The 19,699-nt window shown below is 46.7% G+C and overlaps 1 protein-coding gene across 2 annotated transcripts in view; it reads left to right on the forward strand.

Annotated features, from left to right (window-relative positions):
- The window catches only part of THSD4 (thrombospondin type 1 domain containing 4), a 568,727-nt gene that overhangs the window by 68,145 nt on the left and 480,883 nt on the right, over positions 1 to 19,699 (forward strand). For both annotated transcript variants that reach the window (XM_072809456.1, XM_072809457.1), the window contains exon 4: positions 16,280 to 16,674. In XM_072809456.1, coding sequence (XP_072665557.1) covers positions 16,280 to 16,674 — 395 coding nt within the window. The remainder of the gene's footprint in view (positions 1 to 16,279; positions 16,675 to 19,699) is intronic.

The raw sequence follows: 19,699 nt of genomic DNA on the forward strand, positions 1-19,699 counted from the left end.
CTGTTGCTCCAGACCGGCTGGTCTGCAGCTTCCCGGACCTTGCCTGTCAGGTTGACTCAGGGAGGTGTGTGGACAGAGCCTGAGAAATCCTAGCTCTGCCTCTCATTGGTTGTATGCCTTGGAGCGCTTCGTGTATAATGTCAGCGCTCTGTCCTAGTGAGCTTGTCACATCACCCAACATTATAGCCGCAGACCCTGAAATGCCTGGATCCTGCCTGTGGCATTCCCAAGGGAGACAGATCCCAAGAAAAGTAGCAGGTGGGCGACAAAATATGATGTTTCTTATTATAATGTGTCGGTTTTGTCCTGGCAAATTCTTGTGCTAAACATCAGTGATCAAAGCCATCGTTCCAAAGGAAGAAAAGGATTAAGTTTCGAGAGGTTTATCCTTGCAATAACAAAGTCATTTCTCTCTGTAAGAGTGTGATTAATACAGTGTTTGTAATGGCCACAAGGTATATTTTGGTCATGTTTGCAGCCCATCGTCATCGTAATCCATTGTTATGGTCCAGAAAGTACAAAACGGAAGTAAGATGTCAGGGCTTGGGGAGCGCAGAATCACACCTCAGTGCGGCTCCACTCATGACCACCAACAACGGAAGAACGAGACACCGTGTTGGTGGCAAAGCCCCAAGCAGAGTGGTGCCATGTTATGGGAGCTGTGGTGGTTTCTCCCATGCCCCAGGCTGGCTTCCCATAGGAGTCTCAAATGGCCAACATCTGGGTGATGGTGGCTGTGCTCACTTTTAATCATCCCTTGTTATACCCAATTCACAGTATAAAGATTTACATTGTGAGTAAAACACCCAGAAAACACTGCATCTGGGTTAGTGCCCAATGACTCACAAAGCAGAAGTCTGATGAAGCTCAAGTGTATTGTACAGCTTGGCCTTGAGGCCTGCATGGAGCTTCTGACCTCTTTAAGCCCAGAACAGTGACCAACACTCTCAAGTGGTTGCATAGAAAGAGATGGAGGACCCCTGGCGTAGAGGAAACAGCCAGAAGGATGGAAGCTTTTGAAGTGGTACCTCTGCTCCCTGATACATAGGACCCAGTCAGCGTCTGGGATGCCAACCAACTAGATTAGTGACTTTCCTTTGGCTAAAATGAAGATGATGCTGATATCATAGACTTGGGGTGTGATTAAGTGGCCACATGCATGTACCGTCGAGGTAGTCTCGTGCTCCGTCTCAAGCCTCAAGCAGCTCAAAACTGCAAAGGTGCCTCTAGTTTTCCCAACCCCCAAGCAGAACCTGCTTGCCCTCGCAAGGCTTCCAGCAGCGCCTTTGCTCCTCCCACGTAATTGACTGTGAGCATTGGAAATAGTTGTGGTTTTTAATACAGTGATATTTCCTCTTCAGAGACTCCAGCCCCTAGTCCAGTTTCAACAACTGCTAGCTTGGTCCCAAGACGTGGTTCTTGTTTCTTCCTTGTCTAATGGAGAGGGTGTTTGCATTTACACAGGGTTTTAATGGGCTGTAAGCTGTTGGCTCTGAGAGGGATTCTTGGTTCGGAGCCACAGAGACGTTAGATGTTTGGGGAAGCCTCTGAGTGCTGCAGAGAGGGGCTCCTTCTCTCTCTGCCGTACACACAACCTACCTCAGCATGGGCAGGTGATGCCCCTGCTTATCTGACACACTGGAGGAGCTCATCTGGTGGGACGGGCACTGCTGGAATGCTCGGTTCCCTGCCTGAGCAAGGACTCCAGACCAGGAAACCTTGTCTGGGAATAACTGGGGGAGAAGTTTCAGATCAAGCCAGCTACTGTAAAGAGGGGGGCCTTTTTAAAAATCATTCCAGAAACAGTGGTGGTGGTCTTGGGGGGCAAGCTCTTAGTTTGGCTGCCGCTAGTGGTCTTGACCATAGAGTTCTCGAGATGGAAATAATTTCCAGAGATTTTCCTCTTTCAGGCAAGACCACACCTACGCCATCCCAGAAAGACAAATCTGTTCTATTTTGAACTGTTCTGGGGAGGAGACTTTATAACTATCCTTGGAAACAGAGTCTATTTTTAATGTTGTCTGTGTCTCTGCCTTCTTGCTCAAATCCCTTCAGCTGAGGTCTGTTGACCCTTCTCTTTGCCGAACCACCCTTCATGGCCGTGAAGATCGTTGTTGAGGGTGGTTGTCCCTTGACGACTCTCCTTTCTCCTGAATCACTTCAACTCCAGCACTTTTGTGTAGCAACCAGTATAGTTCAGGCTTTCTACATGTCTCCCACCCAAGTCTTCCACCAGCAGACGAGTGTGAATATGTGCTCACATGTGCATACACATACGTACACACCCATGTGCGCATATAACCTTTAGGGTAGCCCAGGATGGCCTACTGAAGTCTCAAAATTTCCCTGAGGTCCATTTTTTTTTTAAACATTCATGGAAATGTGGCATTCTGTCCCGAAATGAGATTGATTGATTTTTTTAAACATTTTATTTATTTATTTGAGAGAGAGAAAGAGAGAGAGCATGCACAAGCAGGGGGAAGGGTTGAGGGAGAGGAAGAAGCAGGGTCTTCACTGAGCAGGGAGCCTTATGCAGGGCTCGATCCCAGGACCCCGAGATCATGACCTGAACTGATAGCAGACGCTTTCCTGATGGATCCACCTTGGCTCCCTGATTGTTTTATTTTTAAAATGGTGCTTTAAATTACTTAACATCAGGACAAAATTGACATCTACATATTCTCCCCCGCCACACACACACACACACATACTTTAAAAAAATCCTTGAGGAAATTGATAGTTTGAGAAGATGTCACATATTTTTTTTTTTCTGGGATGTCTGGTCCCCTTGGTGCACTGCTAACAACTCCAGTTAAAGAAAGTTGGCTAGTGGCAGCTTGACTCCTGGAGCAGGTAGGTTTGAGTTTGAATTCTACTTATATTGCTTCTTAGCAGCTTAACTTTAGGCGGGTTGTATCAGATTCTCAGTTCAAACAGCAGGATAGTATTTCCTCCCTGGCATTCAGGTTATGCATTCAGCAACCACTGAGCAGGCTCTGTTATAGCGGGGAAGAGGTGAGAAAAGCTCCACAAGACCCTCAAAAAGTGAGGTGTTTCTACTCCAGGTGAGAGGAACAGACAACAAGCAAGCAAGTAAGAGCAATGCAGAGTGCAATAACTTCTATGAGGAAAATCAAATAGGGCAGCATGATGTGACGATGTCTGTGTGTGCATGCCCCTGCGTGCTCACGACTCTAGGTGGTGTGGCCCAGGGAGGCCTCTTGGGGGAGGTGACATTTGGATTAAGATCTGGTTGATAGAAGGAAGCCAGCTTTGCAGATTAAGTGAAGCAAATTAGTAAAGTGCCTGGCATGTGGTAGGAGCTTGGTAGACACTAACTGCGTCTCTTTCTTCAAGAATCAGAGAAATACTGCTTAAACATGAGGAGGTAGATTTTATAAATTGTTGGAAATGACTAATGTGTAGCCAGGGAATTTCAATGGATCTTGGAAAGGATATAGTCAGAGATTGTTCACATCTCCGGTTGTCGCACCCCATCCAGAGATACCGGCTCAGTAGTACTGCTGAATAGCAGAGGGTTTCTGTTGCTGTGCTGGTACTTGGGGCCCTGATTATCAGCATCTTTCTCTTTGTTGCAAAAACCTTAGTTTTCTGCTCACCTGTTGCCATCACCTGTTCCCATGGAGCACGTACGTAAATGAGATCTTCGCCTTCTTAATCAAATACAATCTGGTTCGAGTTATAACATATTTCGGTATATGGCAAGAGTTGATAATGATGCTACAGTATTTCTCTGTAAGAGGGTTTGGATAAGATTGGAAGGCCAGTAACGGAACCTTCACACTTGAGGAGCAGATAGAAGAGAAGCCAGCAGATAGGAGAGGAACTAGATGGACAGAAGAGAAGACAGCTAGAAGTTTAGAAGAAAAACCAGGAGGGTATGGTGTCCTGGAGTCAAGGAGAGGGTCAAGTGTGGTGTCCAGCAGGAGATGGTCAGAGGATCATATATTGAGTGCATGACTTTGAAGAGACAGGAGCACTGTCATTTGGATTGTCAGCCTCTTGGCAGTAGGACACATGGAACATTTAGACATCGGAGACCAGCCAAGTGACTCAAACAGACATGACATGTGCTATAGAGACAGGAAGTGTGTGACACTTAACAAAGCAAACGGGCAGGAAACCAAGCAGTTGGTACAATTGTCCTTCATTCATCCATGTGCTCATTCATCCACCCATCAAATATCTTCTGAGGGCCTGTGAGGTGACAGATTGTATATGAGGTGCTGTTAGAGTCGTTGGAACAGAAAGATTAAGAAGACAAAGATCCCTGCCTTGGGGAACTTGAAGTGTTGTTGGGGGAGATGTTTGTGTATAGAGAGAATTATAGTGCCAAGTGGTAAGTGTGATGGAGAGATGTGCGTGATGTCCCCAGAGCGGGAGGGGGGGGACCATGAGACCTGAATGTTGGTCTTCAGACCTTGGACCTGGTTGGAGCCAAGTAGGAATTCCCAGGCAGAGGAGAAGGAGAGAAGGGAGGGAACATTTGAGCTGAGAGCCCAGCAGGGTGAAGGTAGGAGGGGAGGAAGGGCGCATCCTGCTTCCTGTATGGTGGGAATGTTAAAGGGTCCGGGGAGAGCGGTGCCAGAGTTCAAGCCAGGAAGGAAGGGTAAGCACAGATGATGATGAAAGGCTTGGAACGCTGCAGCGAAGAGCAAGTTTGGATCTCATCTTTCGTAGAGTGAGAATTCAAGAGGCATTGGTGAGCAAAAGAGCAACACAGTAGGGCTAGATTTCTAGAAAATAGCTTTGGGGGCACGGAAAGCCTGAGCGGGCAGGGAAAAAAACGGAGGCAGGGGATCTGGGTAGCATCCAACCTCAGGCCACTTGCAGCGTCACTCATGCAGCGAAGTGTTTACAGAATGCCTCCTGTGTGCCCTGCTCTGCGCCGGATGCTGATGTATTCCGGGAAGATGCTTTTGAATGGCCTGTCTTCCGGGAGCCTGCTGGGTATTGACCCAGATGCAGAGGGCCAAATCACCAGGTAGGCTTCTGTGCTGGAAAGTTGCTGATCCCCAAGTCGACCGTTGGGTCCGGAAGCCGCACTCTTTGCTGTGCGCGCTACTCACTATTTTGACCGTCCTGGTTGGCTGGGGTTGTAGATGGGCAAACGGTGGAGGCCGTGAAGCCAAATGGACCAGCCACCAAACAAAAGAACACACACAGGCACTGCATAGAGACATCTGCTTCTGTTTCCCGAGTGACTGCGCAGCAACACGGGCGGACTCGGTACCCGGGCACTTGCTCTGCGGTATATTCTAGATATAACTGAGCGCAGTTTCCATGTGGCGGGTGATGAAAGAGTCAGGTCAGTTTCATAAGCAGGATTGTTTCCGATTATGCAGATCACATCCAAATATTTACCTCATTCCATCATTTTGGCCGGGCCCTGCCTTCTGTTGAATATCGTGGAAACGCATCCCAGCCTCTCTTGCCCTGCATTTAGGGGAGCTTTTCTGTGCTTCGAGCCTGCTCTTTGCTGGCAGTGGGGGACCCTGGGCGCAACCTGTGGGATCGCCTCCCCGTGTTTCGGTACTTGAAGTGAATCAATACGTGGCAAGGAATGTCCGAGCTCTTCCAGGAAAAATCGGAGCCTGTTAGCACTGGAAGGGACCCCCGGCCCTCATCAAGCCCAACCGGCTCATTTTACTGATATGGAAACTGAGGTCCAGAGCCACAGACTGACTTGCCCCAAATCACCAAGTGAGTTAACAGCAGACTTGGGACCAGAGCATAGGGGGGCCTGTCCAGGGCTTCCCACAAGTCCTCCCTTCCTCTTCTTTCATCTTGCTGTACTACCCATTGCTGCGATTGTTAAGAGTACATTTCGAATGGAGCCTGCTTTATAACGTGTGAATCCCACATGAGGCCAGTGTCATCCTTTGAATGTTTCCCTGTCTCATATGAGAAACTCCAAGCTGGCCTCAGCTCGAATGGCTGAAGTGGGAGAAGAAGGCCAAACAGCAGGGAATAATGTGGCTAGGGCATTTGGGAGTTAAGGAAATAGCGGTGTATGGTGGAAGTCGGAGGCCTAGCAGGTAGGTTGAGTGGTTTCCTGTTTGAGTGTCACCTAGAGGTGTCCAGGCACCAGAGATTTTCCAGCTGCATTCAAATTGGCAGGGAAGCTTGTTTAAAATGTGTAATCCTGGGCCCCACCCTAGAGGTTCTTACTCACCAGGTGAGTAAGAGGAGCCAGGATTCTGAATTCAGTCTCAGCAGATGTGACGTTGGTTGTGCAGGAGGTGCCCTGTGGGTTACACATGGAGAAACAGCACAGGCCAGGAGTGGGAGCACAAGGGTGTGCCTGTGTTCTCCAGTGTTTGGGCCAGAGTGTGGACTCAAGATCACCTAGGTAGGTGAATATGGAAGAGTTTGCTGTGTCTGAGATCATTTACTGTAAAGATTCACCTACTCTAAGGACATGGTATTGAGACACAGCCTTAGGGCCGGGTAGATAGAGCTGGAATTTGCAGAGCGACCAAACCCACACGTGCTTAGCTTTTGGGTGATGGCATGACAGTGGTTTTTTCTCTATGTGGCTCTTGTTTTAGCTGGGGCTTAGTATTTCTCTTTGCACATACATCTACCTCTCCTTTGGCCTCCACTTCTCCTTTGTGATGGCTTTGTGCACATGCATCCCTTTAACTTTTCCTAAAATGCATTTGTAGAACTCATCTTGATGTAAATTACCGTGCGGGGGGATTTGTACACAGCGATCAAGCCTGAGCACATTTTGCTCCAATCTCCCGTGTATGGGAGGTTCTTTTTTTTTTTTTAGGATTTTATTTATTCATGAGAGACACACAGAGAGAGGCAGAGACATAGACAGAGGGAGAGGCAGGCTCCCCACAGGGAGCTCAATGCAGGACTTAATCCCTGGACTGGGATCACGCCCTGATGAAGGCAGATGCTCAACTGCTGAGTCACCCAGGTGTCCCACATATGGGAGGTTCTTACGTTGATTTTGTGGCTGCTGGCAGTGAAGTTACGCTCAGACATAAGATTAGGGGGCCTCTATGCCTCTATAGTGTGTTGTCAGGGTCAAGATAGGTGATTAAGATGTAAGGTTGAGTCTGTGTCTCAGAGCAAACCATTGTGGTTGTCCTTCATTTAGATCTGGTTTGAGTCTGGAGCTTCTTTATCAAAGTGCACCACCCTCCCCGTGTTCCCTGCCCAAGGTCCCAGGTAACAGATGTCCTGGCCCAGCTACGCCCTATATGCTCCTGCTCTCATGTGCTCTCAGCTTTCCAAAACTTTGCTCTCTGGGCTCCAACTCCAACGTATATTTTTGTAACGTTTGCTTTCATGCGTTGACTTGGTTATGTGGCTAAAACCAAACCTACTTTTTCCAGTCTCTTCTAGAATGAGACTCGAGAATTTCAGACTTTGCATGTGACTCGTTTTCTATGAAGAACAGATGGCAGGTTTAATTTTGTAGAAAGAAAATTAGAAACCAGTGAAATCTTACGTGATTTCGCATTAGTACCCAAACCAAATATATTGAAAAGCATTTAGAGCTGTTCCTAGTTACAGATCTACTGGTGGCCATGAGAAATTCTCAGGGCTTTCTCTAACAAGGACTACCACCAACTCCTGGTTTACTTTTCTGTGCCTCCCACCCCCCACAGTCTGTTCTGAATCTTTCTTCATTTAATCTATTTATTTTTATTTATTGAGAAAGCAGTAGTGTAACCATCATTGGACTTTTTTTTTTTTAATTACAAGAAAATCCACCCTGGGTCCAGCTTCAGTAACATATCGCATGTTTTCATTTTTCCATAGCCCCTTCCAGGTTTTGTTTAGCATATATGCCTACAGAATCTTTACATAATTATAATCAGGGTATAGTTACAAGTTTGTCTTTGGCATTTTTCACTTAATATTATACTACAGGACTCCATGTTGCTCTGTATTGCTCATGGTTTTGATGTTTCACTGAGTCTATCAAGCCCTGGTTTGTTCTACTGTCCTTCTATTTTGGTCATACATATTCATCCCCTTAAAAACATTATGATGAAATAAGGCGGCCACAGCTGCCCGGATTTTTGCTTCCTCTACTCCTCTCGGAGCTCACACACTGTCCCTGTGAACCTCCTATTCTCTCAGCCCATCCTGTTTGAGGGAGACCTTGGTTCTCTGGTTATGCAGACTGTGGTCAACTGTCATCTCCCTGAATCCTGGAGCCCTGGACTCCCCTCAACCCGAGGCTTATGCCAAGTCTGGACCACTTTGGTCATCCCAAGCGCTGCTTTCTCTCCTACAAATCTTGTGCCAAAGGCAGACCCAGCTACCTTCCCATTAACTTGGTTACCACCCTTGACATTATAATGTTTGTAATCATTTAGATATCATTTAGGATTCTTCACTGCAAGCAACAGAATTTACTGAAACTAGCCTGGGAAGCAGGTGGGCACTGAGGCATGCCAGAGAGCAAAAGAAATGGTCTCACAGCATAAGCAGTGGGGTCAGGATGAAAGACTCAAAGCCATTTGTGGTCTCTTGGCCCCTTTACTGGGTATTCAAATTTCAGGGAGGGAACGTCTGATTGGCCCACATTGCTTACCTTGGCTTCTGCTGTCAGGGTCTCTGAATACATTCCCACCACAATTCATCCAGTGTGGAGGGGTGATTTCCTAAAGGACCCAAGGAAAGGGAAATGACTGCCAGGCTGCCCTACACACATGTATTACTGTTGATATACATTTACACAAAAATCCCTGCCCAATATTAACTTCCGTACAACTGATCCCAAAGTGTTGTTAGTTATAGCGTCCAGCTCCAAACCCAAAGTCTTTGGGGGATTTCAGTTCTCCCTCTGGTTCTGCTACCCCCTCTTCTTATGCGTGGCCCAAGTTGAGTTAAATAGGAATGTAACCACCCTATTTCCCTCACTTCTCTGAATGCCTTCCCTTTTTTCTGCTCCCTGGCTCATGCCCCAGTATTGACTATTTAGAGAAGCACCATAATATCAAATGGTCACTTTTAAATGAGGAAGGGATGATATGAGAAGATCTGAAAGATTTTATCCAAAATACACATTTCTCCCTTGACCCCTGCCTCACTCACATTGTAATCTCTGGGGAAGGGATATGGGATGCCACGTGTACTCTGAAAAGCTCTTTTAGTTCTGTTATCTTCCCCCTACCTCCACCCTGCCCCATCCCTTAGAATCTCCAGTGGAATGGAGCAAACACCAGTTAGGTTGGAGGGTTGGGTCTGCTTCTTACACATTATAAAACTTCGACGAGTGCTATAAGTTCTTCCAAAGGAGGGATGAATGGCGGTCAACCATGCCCTGGCTGGGTGACTGGGAATGTGCTAGATGCTTTACTTCTCACGTTTCATCTACCAAACAACATTGTCAGATCTGCATTACTTCATCTCTCGAATGTATTTTCAAAGCCCATGCTTCATCCACTAGGGCGCTCTGTACCTCAACGACCACATCTGTATAATGGAAATAAAAATCCCTGAAATGAATCTTGTATCAGATTGGAGCTTCATTCAAGCGGTTCAGGCAGATAAAGGATATTTTGCTCTTCCTAATTACCTCTTCTTTCTGTAAGCCCCCAGTTTATCTCTCCCCTTCTTTCCCTGGCAGGTCTTACCTCTTTTATACAAGGCTGAGGCCATCCGATATGGGCTGTAACACCCACTCCTTTCCTTACAGCAGAATATGGCTTTCTGTCCGGAAGATCAAGTGTCAACTGTTGTTTACATTTCAATCTAATACTTAAAGAGAGATATCTGTAAATATGTTTATTCTTCATATACTTTTTCTACCTCTTGTTTGTTTTTTTTTTTTTTTTGTTTTGTTTTTTTTTGCTAATATAGAGAGCTGTCACTTTAACACATGTAAATCAACCTCATTCTAGCAGATACATTGCATTTTGTTGTTTGGATGGATCAGATTTCATTTAGCCAGGTTCCTCTGAATGGATATTTTAGGTGGTCTCCAGATTTTTTTGGTTTTACTTTTTACAACAAATGATGCAATAAAAGTCATTATATGTACAACCTCACACACAGATTTTGAGTAAATCCATAGGGTGAACCCCTAGAAGCAGAGCCACTGGGCTCAAGGGTATGTGCATTTAAAATCGTGATACGTGTTGCAAAGTGCCCTCCCAAGAGGTTGCCTGGATTTAGACTCCCATCAGCAGTGAACGTTCTTGTCACAACAGTGTTGTCAAACTTGATATTCTTTGCCAATCTAATGGGTATGAAATGGAATTCTGTTGTTTAATTTTGCATTTGCTTGATCATATGTGATGTTCAGTTTCCATACGTTGTATTTATTTCCCTGTTGTGTTGGTCAGCCCAGGCTGCTATGACAAAATGCCACTGCCCAGGGGGCTTAAACACCAGGCATTTATCTGTCACTGCACTGGAGGCTGAGAAGTCTGGAATCAAGATTTGGTTGCTCACAAAGGCTCTCTTTCAGCCTCGCAGACACTGGCTTCTCACTATGTCTTCAGGTGGTAGAGAGAGAGAGAGATTCCTGGTCTTTCTCCCTCTTCTTGTAAGGACATGAATCCCATCATGGAGTCTCACCCACATGGCATCATCTAAACCCAAGGAACTCCTGAGGCTCTACCTCCAAATACCATTGCATTGGAGGGCAGGGCTTCAACATTTGAATTTTGCAAGGGATACAAACATTCAGTCCCTGCTGACTATAAACCCTCTCATGCCCTTTGTCCCTATTTCCATTGGGTTGTTTGAGTTTTTCTGATTGATGGGTTAGAAATCTTTGGAAGGGATGAGGAACAGTTTAGGGTGCTTTTTTAGAAGTGTCTTAGATTTTCTACTTCGGTCTTTTTTTTTTTTTTTTAAAGATTTTATTTATTTATTCATTAGAGACACAGAGAGAGAGAGAGGCAGAGACACAGGCAGAGGGAGAAGCAGGCTCCCCGCGGAGATCCTGATGCGGGATTTGATCCCAGGACCTTGGGATCACGACTCGAGTCAAAGGCAGACGCTCAACTGCTGAGCCACCAGGCGTCCCTCAGCTTCGGTCTTAACAGGACATGTGTATATTGGGGAAGGAGCAATGTGCTGGCAGGTGACGAGGTTTTAAGGTTCTAGTCTTTCTTTGGTTTTGTCCAATCATGATTTAGTCTTTGGTTTTGATGCTTGTCACTAAGAGGTCCTGCTAGTTAGTCATGATTTGGGGAATGTTGTATCTCAGGAGACGTGAAAGTGTCCCCACCATGCCTCCCAGAAAATTCCTTGACTGTCAGAAAACAAGGGGGGAGTGGGTCACCAGGAGGGTGAGGGAGGAGCGGGAGGAGGATGGGGGTTTGATGCATCCAGGAGGCCCACATCCAAAGCCCCCCTCCCTTTTTTCTTTTTCTTTGTTTTTTCTTCCTTTCTTTCTCTTTCTTTGCATTTTCCCTCCCTTCCCCTCGCCCTTTTCTTTTGTTTCTGGCTGCGTACTATAAAAATACAATGTTGGAGCTTGTGGTTGGACTCCTACCATGGGGACTGAGATGGAATTTCAAGTCGCTCACCATAATTCAACTATAAATTAGAGAATTCTTATGAATAGAATAGGATGGAATGTGGTTTCATGTTTTCTTCCCCCAGGGACCCTGCCCGATTTGGCAATAGGAAGCTAAATTAAGGGTGGGATTAGCTCTAGGAAGTGGAGTTTTAGTAGAGCCGCATGTCTAATCCAAATGCTAGCGACGGTGCCTTCCTTATCTGTGTCAATGACAAATCAGAAGATCCTGGATAACTGAGATCCCCCGATGTGCCAGACACGTACTTCTGCCTTTGTTTGTTTATCCCAATGATCCTTCTAGAACTATCAACGTAGATTTATTTTGACTCATTTTACTCTTCTATTCTCCACCAAAAACAGGGAGGCAGCATGCTGCAGGGGGGCAAAAAAAGAAGGCTGGACTAGGAGTCAGCAGGCTTCAATGTCAGTCCTGTCGGCCTCCTACCAGCTGGATCCTGGGCAAGTCACGCAGCCTCTAGAGGCCCCAGTTCTTTCCTGTAGAAGGGACAAAATAACACCAACCTCTCAGGGTGAATGAGGGGCCCTGTCAAGTGTACCATGGAGCTGATGGTTCCTGTGCTATAGAGCCGGTACCTAAGAGAGGCATTTGCACAAGGCCAGACCCAGAGAAGGTGCTCGGCAAACACCTGTCCCCTTTCCTCCTTGTCCTCAAAGTACTAAACACTATATTAGTTTCCCTGGGCTGTTGTAACAAATGATCATAAACTTAATGGCTTAAAACAACAAAAATTCATTCCTCATGGTTCTGGAGGCCAGAAGTTCAATATCAAGGTGTGACTAGGGCTATACTCCTTCTAGTTACTAGGGGGACATCCTTCCTGCTTCTTCCAGCTTCTGGAGGCTTCCTGCGTTGCTGCTCATGGCTGTATCTCTCCAGTCTGCTCTGGTGGTCACACGGCCTTCTCCTCTCTGTGTTTTCTCTTCTGTGTCTTATAAGAACATTTGTCATTGGATTTAGGGAAACCTACAATGGAAAATCCAGGAGGTTCCCATCTCAAGATCCTTAATCACATGTGGAATGACCCTTTTTCCAAATGAGGTCGTATTCATAAATTCTTGGGATTAGGGCAGGGACATACCTTATAGGGAGGGCCATCATTCAACTCACAACACACACTTTAGGGATTACTTTCTCTCTTTTTTTTTTTTTCCCCAAGATTTTATTTATTTATTCATGAGAGACACAGGCAGAGGGAGAAGCAGGCTCCACACAGGGAGCCTGATTCAGGACTCGATCCCAAGACCCAGATCATGACCTGAGCTGAACGCAGACGCTCAACCACTGAGCCACCCAGGTGCCTATATATTACTTTCTATATCAACACTGTGGCCTGATGAAGCACATTTTTTCACAACTACTTCAGTGAATCCATGATCAGCTTGATATTTAAAAGTCAGGACAGGGGTGCGTGGGTGGCTCAGTTGGTTAAGCATCTGCCTTCAGCTCTGGTCATGATCTCAGGGTCCTGAGATGGAGCCCCACATCCTGCTCAGCAGGGAGTCTACTTCTACCTCTCCCTCTGCATTCCCCCCCCCCCCCCCGCTCTCTTTCTTCAATACAAATAAACAAATAACCAAGACATGTAAGAGAGGGAAGAAAGAACAAAAGCTTTTGTTTTGTTTGTATTTATAAGCAGGTAAAAAGCTTTCTCTCCTGGGTCCCCGATTAGTATTGATGAGTTGAAAGTATTGGCTATTCATGCCCCCATCCCCCTGCTGCTGCTCACATACTGGCCATTAAGAAACTGGAGGCTCCTGTCCCAGGACCATCTGTCTTGCCCTTGCTCTGACCCCATCTCCCGCTGGCTCCACCCCACGGTACCTCCAACCTTCTGCCTTGGCTCTCTGAGTGAACATGGCTCCCAAAGGCTGGCTGTCTGACATCCAGCTCTGGGCTTAACCCTCTGGTTAGATGTTTATTTGCTCCCTGGGTTCCCTCAGCATCACCTCATCCTGCCTTAGCTGCTCCCTGAACCTTCAGGAACTCAACTTAAGCTACAGAGGTCATCCACAGAGCACTCTGCACTGGAATGTAGTCAAAGGAAAATGGCCTCAATTAAACCAGCCCCATGGATTCAGGGTGACTGATTAGCCTGGAGGCAAGGCCTCTAACCTCAGCCTGAGCCCGCACTTTTAGTGACCACAGTGCCAGCTACAGCAGTGACCAACGCTGCCTGAGCACTTACTGCAGGCACGTCAAGTGGGTTTCTTCGTCGAATCCTTACATCCCTCCTCTGAGGGAATCTTTAGGTCCACTCTCAATTCCACGTGGTGTGTGTGAAGGAGCTCTGCCTTCTTGGATTTGTTCCACACAAAGGGGAGGACGATCCCTGGACCTTCTTACAGTGCAGCAGTACTGTGGGGACAGAGAACCCAACCATGAAAAGTCTTTGAGCTTTGGGCCAAAAAATGCTGTCAAAAACCAAGAGCTAAAAAAAAAAAAAAAAAAAAGAAAGAAAGAAAAAAGAAAAAAAGAAAAAAGAAAAAAGGCCAAGTTAATCATGGCTTTTTGTACTTCAGATGGAAGTGTGAGGTTCACCGAAAACCTCACGTTCTAAGGAAAGTCATAGTGTTGGTCAGTGTCCCACAGGTAAGGAGGACATTCCAGGAGAAGGATCCAGAAACACAAGGGCAGCTGCCTGCCAGGGGAGAGCAGGGAGTGCTGGGGCTGTGGGCCTGGGAATTGGGTAGACTTGATTTTAAGTCCTGCTGCGGGAGCATGACCGGAGCAGGCCACGCTTTTCGAGCCTCAGTTGGGAAACCTCACCTTGGAGAGTAGTCACCAGGGCCACAGTGAAGTCTGGAGATTACACGTGTTACCTGGTACTGAGTGGGTACCTGACTATTGTTCTGATTCCTCCTCCTAGGCCTTGTTAATCCCCCCACCCCCAGCCAGGGGAGCCAGCCTCCCTAGGAGACTCCACCCCCCCCAATCCAGTCCTAGCTGCATAGCGCTCTTCTGCTGGGTGCAGGCCATGGGTGTGCCTCTGGGGTGCTTTTCTCCTGGTCCTCAGGGCGGCCCTCAGCAAGGGGTGTAGCTGGTGCTCAGAGGGTGTCTGTGTAATGAAGAAACACTGCCTATCCCCCCCCGCCCCCCCTCCAGCGCCAAGTCTGCCATAGTCGTTCTCCATGAAATGACCCGTTATACGAATAGGAGCGTAGGATCACTCTCTAGGTAGGACTTTAAGAGTTCCTGACAGTTCTCACTTCTTCTGATTGACCATGGAAGCAGGAAAAATCATGATGGTTCCTAACAAGTGTGTATTGAGTGCCAGGCTCCTTGCTCACACGTGTGACCTGACTTAAATTCCTTACGTCCCTGGGAGCCAGGCCCCATCCTCCTTCAGTGCACTGAGGCTCAGAGAGGTTCAGAAACATCCCAGAGACCGTGCTAGATGTGGTGGCAGGGGTGTGGCTTCAGGGCCCGGCCTCTAAACTGGGGTGTGTCCCTGAGTGTGTGGAGGAGCCTGGGCCTCACGGCCTCCCCTGCAGCTTAGGGGAGTCCAGGCCCTGGGGCCTGATGCCCAGGACCTATGTAGGAGGTGAAGGGGGCCTCCTGTGGGGTACGGGCTCAGGGCACCACTGGAGCTCTCCAAGGCCACTGCTGTAGGGGGACAGCTGCCACCCTTGAGCCCTTTGATCTTTGTGTGCCCCTCCCCCTGTTAGAAAAGTCAAAGTTCTGTTTCCTGAGCGTGTGGGTATAAAGACGAGTGTCATCCAGGCTGGATTATATTCCTGTCGTTTATTATTTTATTTTATTTATTATTTTTTAAATTTTATTTTATTTATTTCTTAATGTTTTTAATTTTCTTATTTTACTTATTTTATTTTTTATTTTTTATTTATTTTATTTTTTATTTCCTATCTATTTTAGTTTATTATTGTTTTAATTTTTTTTATTTTTTATATTTTTAATTTTCTTATTTTATTTTATTTTATTTTAATTTCATATTCATTTTATTTATTTAATTATTTATTTATTTAATTTAATTTAATATTTATTTTATTTTTTAAATTTTATTTAATTTTTAATTTTTTATATTTTTAATTTTATTTTATATTCATTCTATTTATTTTATTTATTTATTTTATATTTATCTTATTTATTTAATTTTATTTCTTATTTAATTTTATTTATTTAATTAATTTATTTTTTAACTTAATTTTTGTGTATACTTTCTAACTGGAGTGGGATTGGCCTTTCTTCTGGTTAGGCTGACCCTGTGCCTGCCAGCCCCGGAGCTGGAGCATGGAGCGGGAGCGGGTGCAGGGAGTGGGAGGGGGGAGCGGGGAGCCGGAGCGGGGAGCGGGAGCGGGTGCGGGTGCGGGGAGCGGGAGGGGGGAGTGGGGTGCGGGGAGCGGGTGCGGGGAGCGGGAGCGGGTGCGGGTGCGGGGAGCCGGAGCGTGGAGCGGGAGCAGGTGCGGGTGCGGGGAGCGGGAGCGGGTGCGGGTGCGGGGAGCCGGAGCGTGGAGCGGGAGCAGGTGCGGGTGCGGGGAGCGGGTGCGGGGAGCAGGGAGCGGGGAGCGGGGAGCCGGACCGGGAGCGGGAGGGGGAGCGGGGAGCGGAAGGGGGAGCTGGAGCGGGTGCGGGGAGCGGGGGGCGGGTGCGGGTGCGGGGAGCGGGAGGGGAGCGGGAGCGGGTACGGGGAGCGGGAGCGGGTGCGGGTGCGGGGAGCGGGAGGGGAGCGGGAGCGGGTGCCCGCGCGCCCTAACCGGCCCCTGTCTCCGCAGGTCCCGCAGCGGACGGCGGCCCAGGGCGGCCCAGAGGACGGCGGCGGCGGCGGCGGCGGCGGCGTGTGGGGCGCCTGGGGGCCGTGGTCCGCCTGCTCCCGCAGCTGCAGCGGCGGCGTGATGGAGCAGACGCGGCCCTGCCTGCCCGGCTCGGCCCGCGCGCGGGGGGCCCTGCGACCCGGGGCGCCGCCGCGCGCCTTCGCGGGCCACGTGGTGTCGGCCGTGCGCACCTCCGTGCCGCTGCTCCGCGGCCGCGACCCCGACCCCGACCCCGACCCCGACCCCGGGGAGCCGCGCGCCCGCCCCCGCCCCCGCCCCGACCGCCTCCGCCACGGCCCCGCGCAGCGCGGCAGCCGCCACCCGCAGGCCCCCCGCGACCCCGCGGCGGACAGGAGGTACGCGCCCCGCCCCGGGACCCCGCCCCCGCCCCTGGCACCCCCCCCCCGCCCCCCCAATCCCCGGATGGACCAGAGGTGCCGCACGCTGCTCTGAGACCCTGCACCCTGCGGCGCTCTGAATGCATTGCTTTCCTGCTCGGGAGGGATTATTTTATTTTATTTTATTTTATTTTATTTTATTTTATTTTATTTTATTTATTTTATTTTATTTTATTTTATTTTATTTTATTTTATTATTTTATTTATTTTATTTTATTTTATTTATTTTATTTTATTTTATTTTATTTTTTTATTTTATTTTATTTTATTTTATTTTATTTTTTTTATTTTATTTATTTTATTTTATTTTATTTTATTTTATTTATTTTATATTTTATTTTATTTTATATTTTATTTTATTTTATTTTATTTTTTTATTTTATTTTATTTTATTTATTTTATTTTATTTTATTTTATTTTATTTATTTTATTTTATTTATTTTATTTTATTTTATATTTTATTTTATTTTATTTATTTTATTTTATTTTATATTTTATTTTATTTTATTTTATTTATTTTATTTTATTTTATTTTATTTTATTTTATTTATTTTATTTTATTTTATTTATTTTATTTTATTTATTTTATTTATTTTATTTTATTTATTTTATTTTATTTTTTATTATTTTATTTTATATTATTTTATTTTATTATTTTATTTTATTTTATTTTTTTACATTTTTTACATTTTATTTATTTATTTTATTTATTTTTTATATCTTATTTTATTTTTTATTTTATATCTTTACATTTATTTTATTTTATTTTTTCATTTTATATTTATTTATCTTATTTTGTTTATTTTATTTATTTTATTCTTTTACATTTTTTACATTTTATTTATTTATTTTATTTTACTTTTTATTTTTTATAAAGATTTCATTTACTTATTCACGAGAGACACACAGAGAGAGAAAGGCAGAGATGTAGGCAGAGGGAGAAGCAGGCTCCAGGCAGGGAGCCCAATGTGGGACTTGATCCTGAGACCACAGATCACGCCCTGAGCCAGGAGCAGGTGTTCAACTGCTGAGCCACACAGGCATCTTTTATTTCATTTTTTGTATATTTTTTTATTGGAGTTCGATTTGCCAGCATATAGCAAGCATAACACCCAGTGCTCATCCCGTCAAGTGGAGTCTTAGCTCCGCATATTTCCTTCCACCTTTTATTTTGCAGCCCTTTGGAGCATTGAGGCCACCCCCACCCCACTCTGTGTTTCGGAATAGGCTTCAAAGTGAGGCCAATTCTGAGAAGGCCCTTTGGCGTCAACCTTAGGGCAGCCCGTGGAGGCATGAAAGAGGGCGGACCCAGGGGACACCTCCTTTGGTTGGGGCCGTGCACCCTGGGTGTAAGGGGGGAAGGAAGACCCCTGAGATCCCTAGGTGCAGGTCACGTGTGTGAGCAGAGGACGCAGGATGAGGGGCCTTCCCATCTCGGACTTCTAGAGCCTCAAATCCTTGGACACTTGAATGTCTGGAGTCATCTATGTTCCCAGTTGGTTTCAGGGTTCTGTGAAGTTTTCTTGAAAGTTTCTCCTGAGAATTGGGAGGGAACACGCAGCTTTGAGCATGTGTCTAATTAGGGTCCTAGATTTTTAAGAGTCTGTTACGTAGCAGCATCTAGAATCTCAACAGTTGTTTGGGTCTCAAAGGCCTCCGGTGGCTAGGCCCGCGTGAATGTGCCAGACTTGGTGGTGCCCGTGGCAGAAGTAGCGATGTCAGGGACTTAGCCAGTATTTACCGATGACTCACCTTCATTCCCAAGTATTCGTTGAGGGCTCCTAGGCTCACGGTAGATGGCGAGAGCTTCTTTATACCAAAGCAGTAGCGACAATAAATGAACATTTACAGGAGGAACATATGCTCTCTGTGCTTCAGAAATGTATGCTTTGGTCATTAAGCCAAGTTAGTGCCCATCCCAGGCAGGGCAGGTGGGGTGAGCTATCAGTTGGGCTGCCCTGCCCCTCTTGCCCCTTGTGGTTCAGACATCAGCCTGGATGACCACCTCCCACTGTGGCTGTTACTTCAGTGCTGCCCCTGCCAGCCCCCCAGAGGTGTAGAGGAGATGCAGCCCAGCCGCCCTCCCCCGCCCCATGCTCTTGACATGGTCAGTAGAGGTTCAGAGAGGACCATTTCACAGGGAGGGTGCTTGAGCTGAATTCCGAAGGATAAACCGAGGTTGGGCGGGAAGAAGGAGGGAAGAGCTGTGAGTTCTGAGGCCGTGTCATGGCCATGTCAGGGGGAGGGGAAAAAGAGATAAGCTGGGAGGATGCTTCTTCCTTCCTTGTATCTGACCACGACCCCATAAGAGCATAGCTCCCCATTCCTTTACCTGAAATCCTTATGGCCAGTGCATTTTAGAATTCAGAACTCAGATGTTTTAAAAGGTAACTCAAGGCCTATTTCACAGGTTACTGGCATTCCCTCTGTGGTATGGGGCAGCGTCCCATAATCAGCGGCATTATTACTTCTGCAGTGAAACATTTGGAAGTTCATATTAAGTAGGATGAAAAAGATGAGAGTAGTCGTGTGTCCATTAAGGTCAGGTGTGCTGCCCAGTGAATTGTGATAGCACACCGACAAAAACACGAGGAGGAAAGGGAAGACAAAGACTTGGTTTTCAAAACTGCCCGTTGGAGATTTGCAGATTTTAAGAACTAAGGTCTGCTGCTGAATGCCGGTTGTGTACCAGGCACTGTTCTCGTCACGTTACCCTGACAACACTGTGAGACAAGGCTAATATCATCCTCATTTTAAAAGTGAGGAGAAGAAGGCTCAGAGAAGTGGAGAAACTTGCCCAGAGCGACAGAGTCAGTGTGTAAGGAGCTGGGATTCGAACCCCATGACCCCATGAGGTAGCTGTTACACAAGCAATCCGAGGGCCGACGAGATTAAAGGGTTCCCAGGGCCCTAGAGCCCTGGAAGAGCTAAGAGGTGAAAGTGCCGCTGGCTCCCAGATCCCTGGAGTTGTCAGGGGCTTCTC

The sequence above is a fragment of the Canis lupus genome, chromosome 32 (genome assembly GCF_048164855.1).
Source record: "Canis lupus baileyi chromosome 32, mCanLup2.hap1, whole genome shotgun sequence".
Classification (NCBI taxonomy): domain Eukaryota; kingdom Metazoa; phylum Chordata; class Mammalia; order Carnivora; family Canidae; genus Canis; species Canis lupus.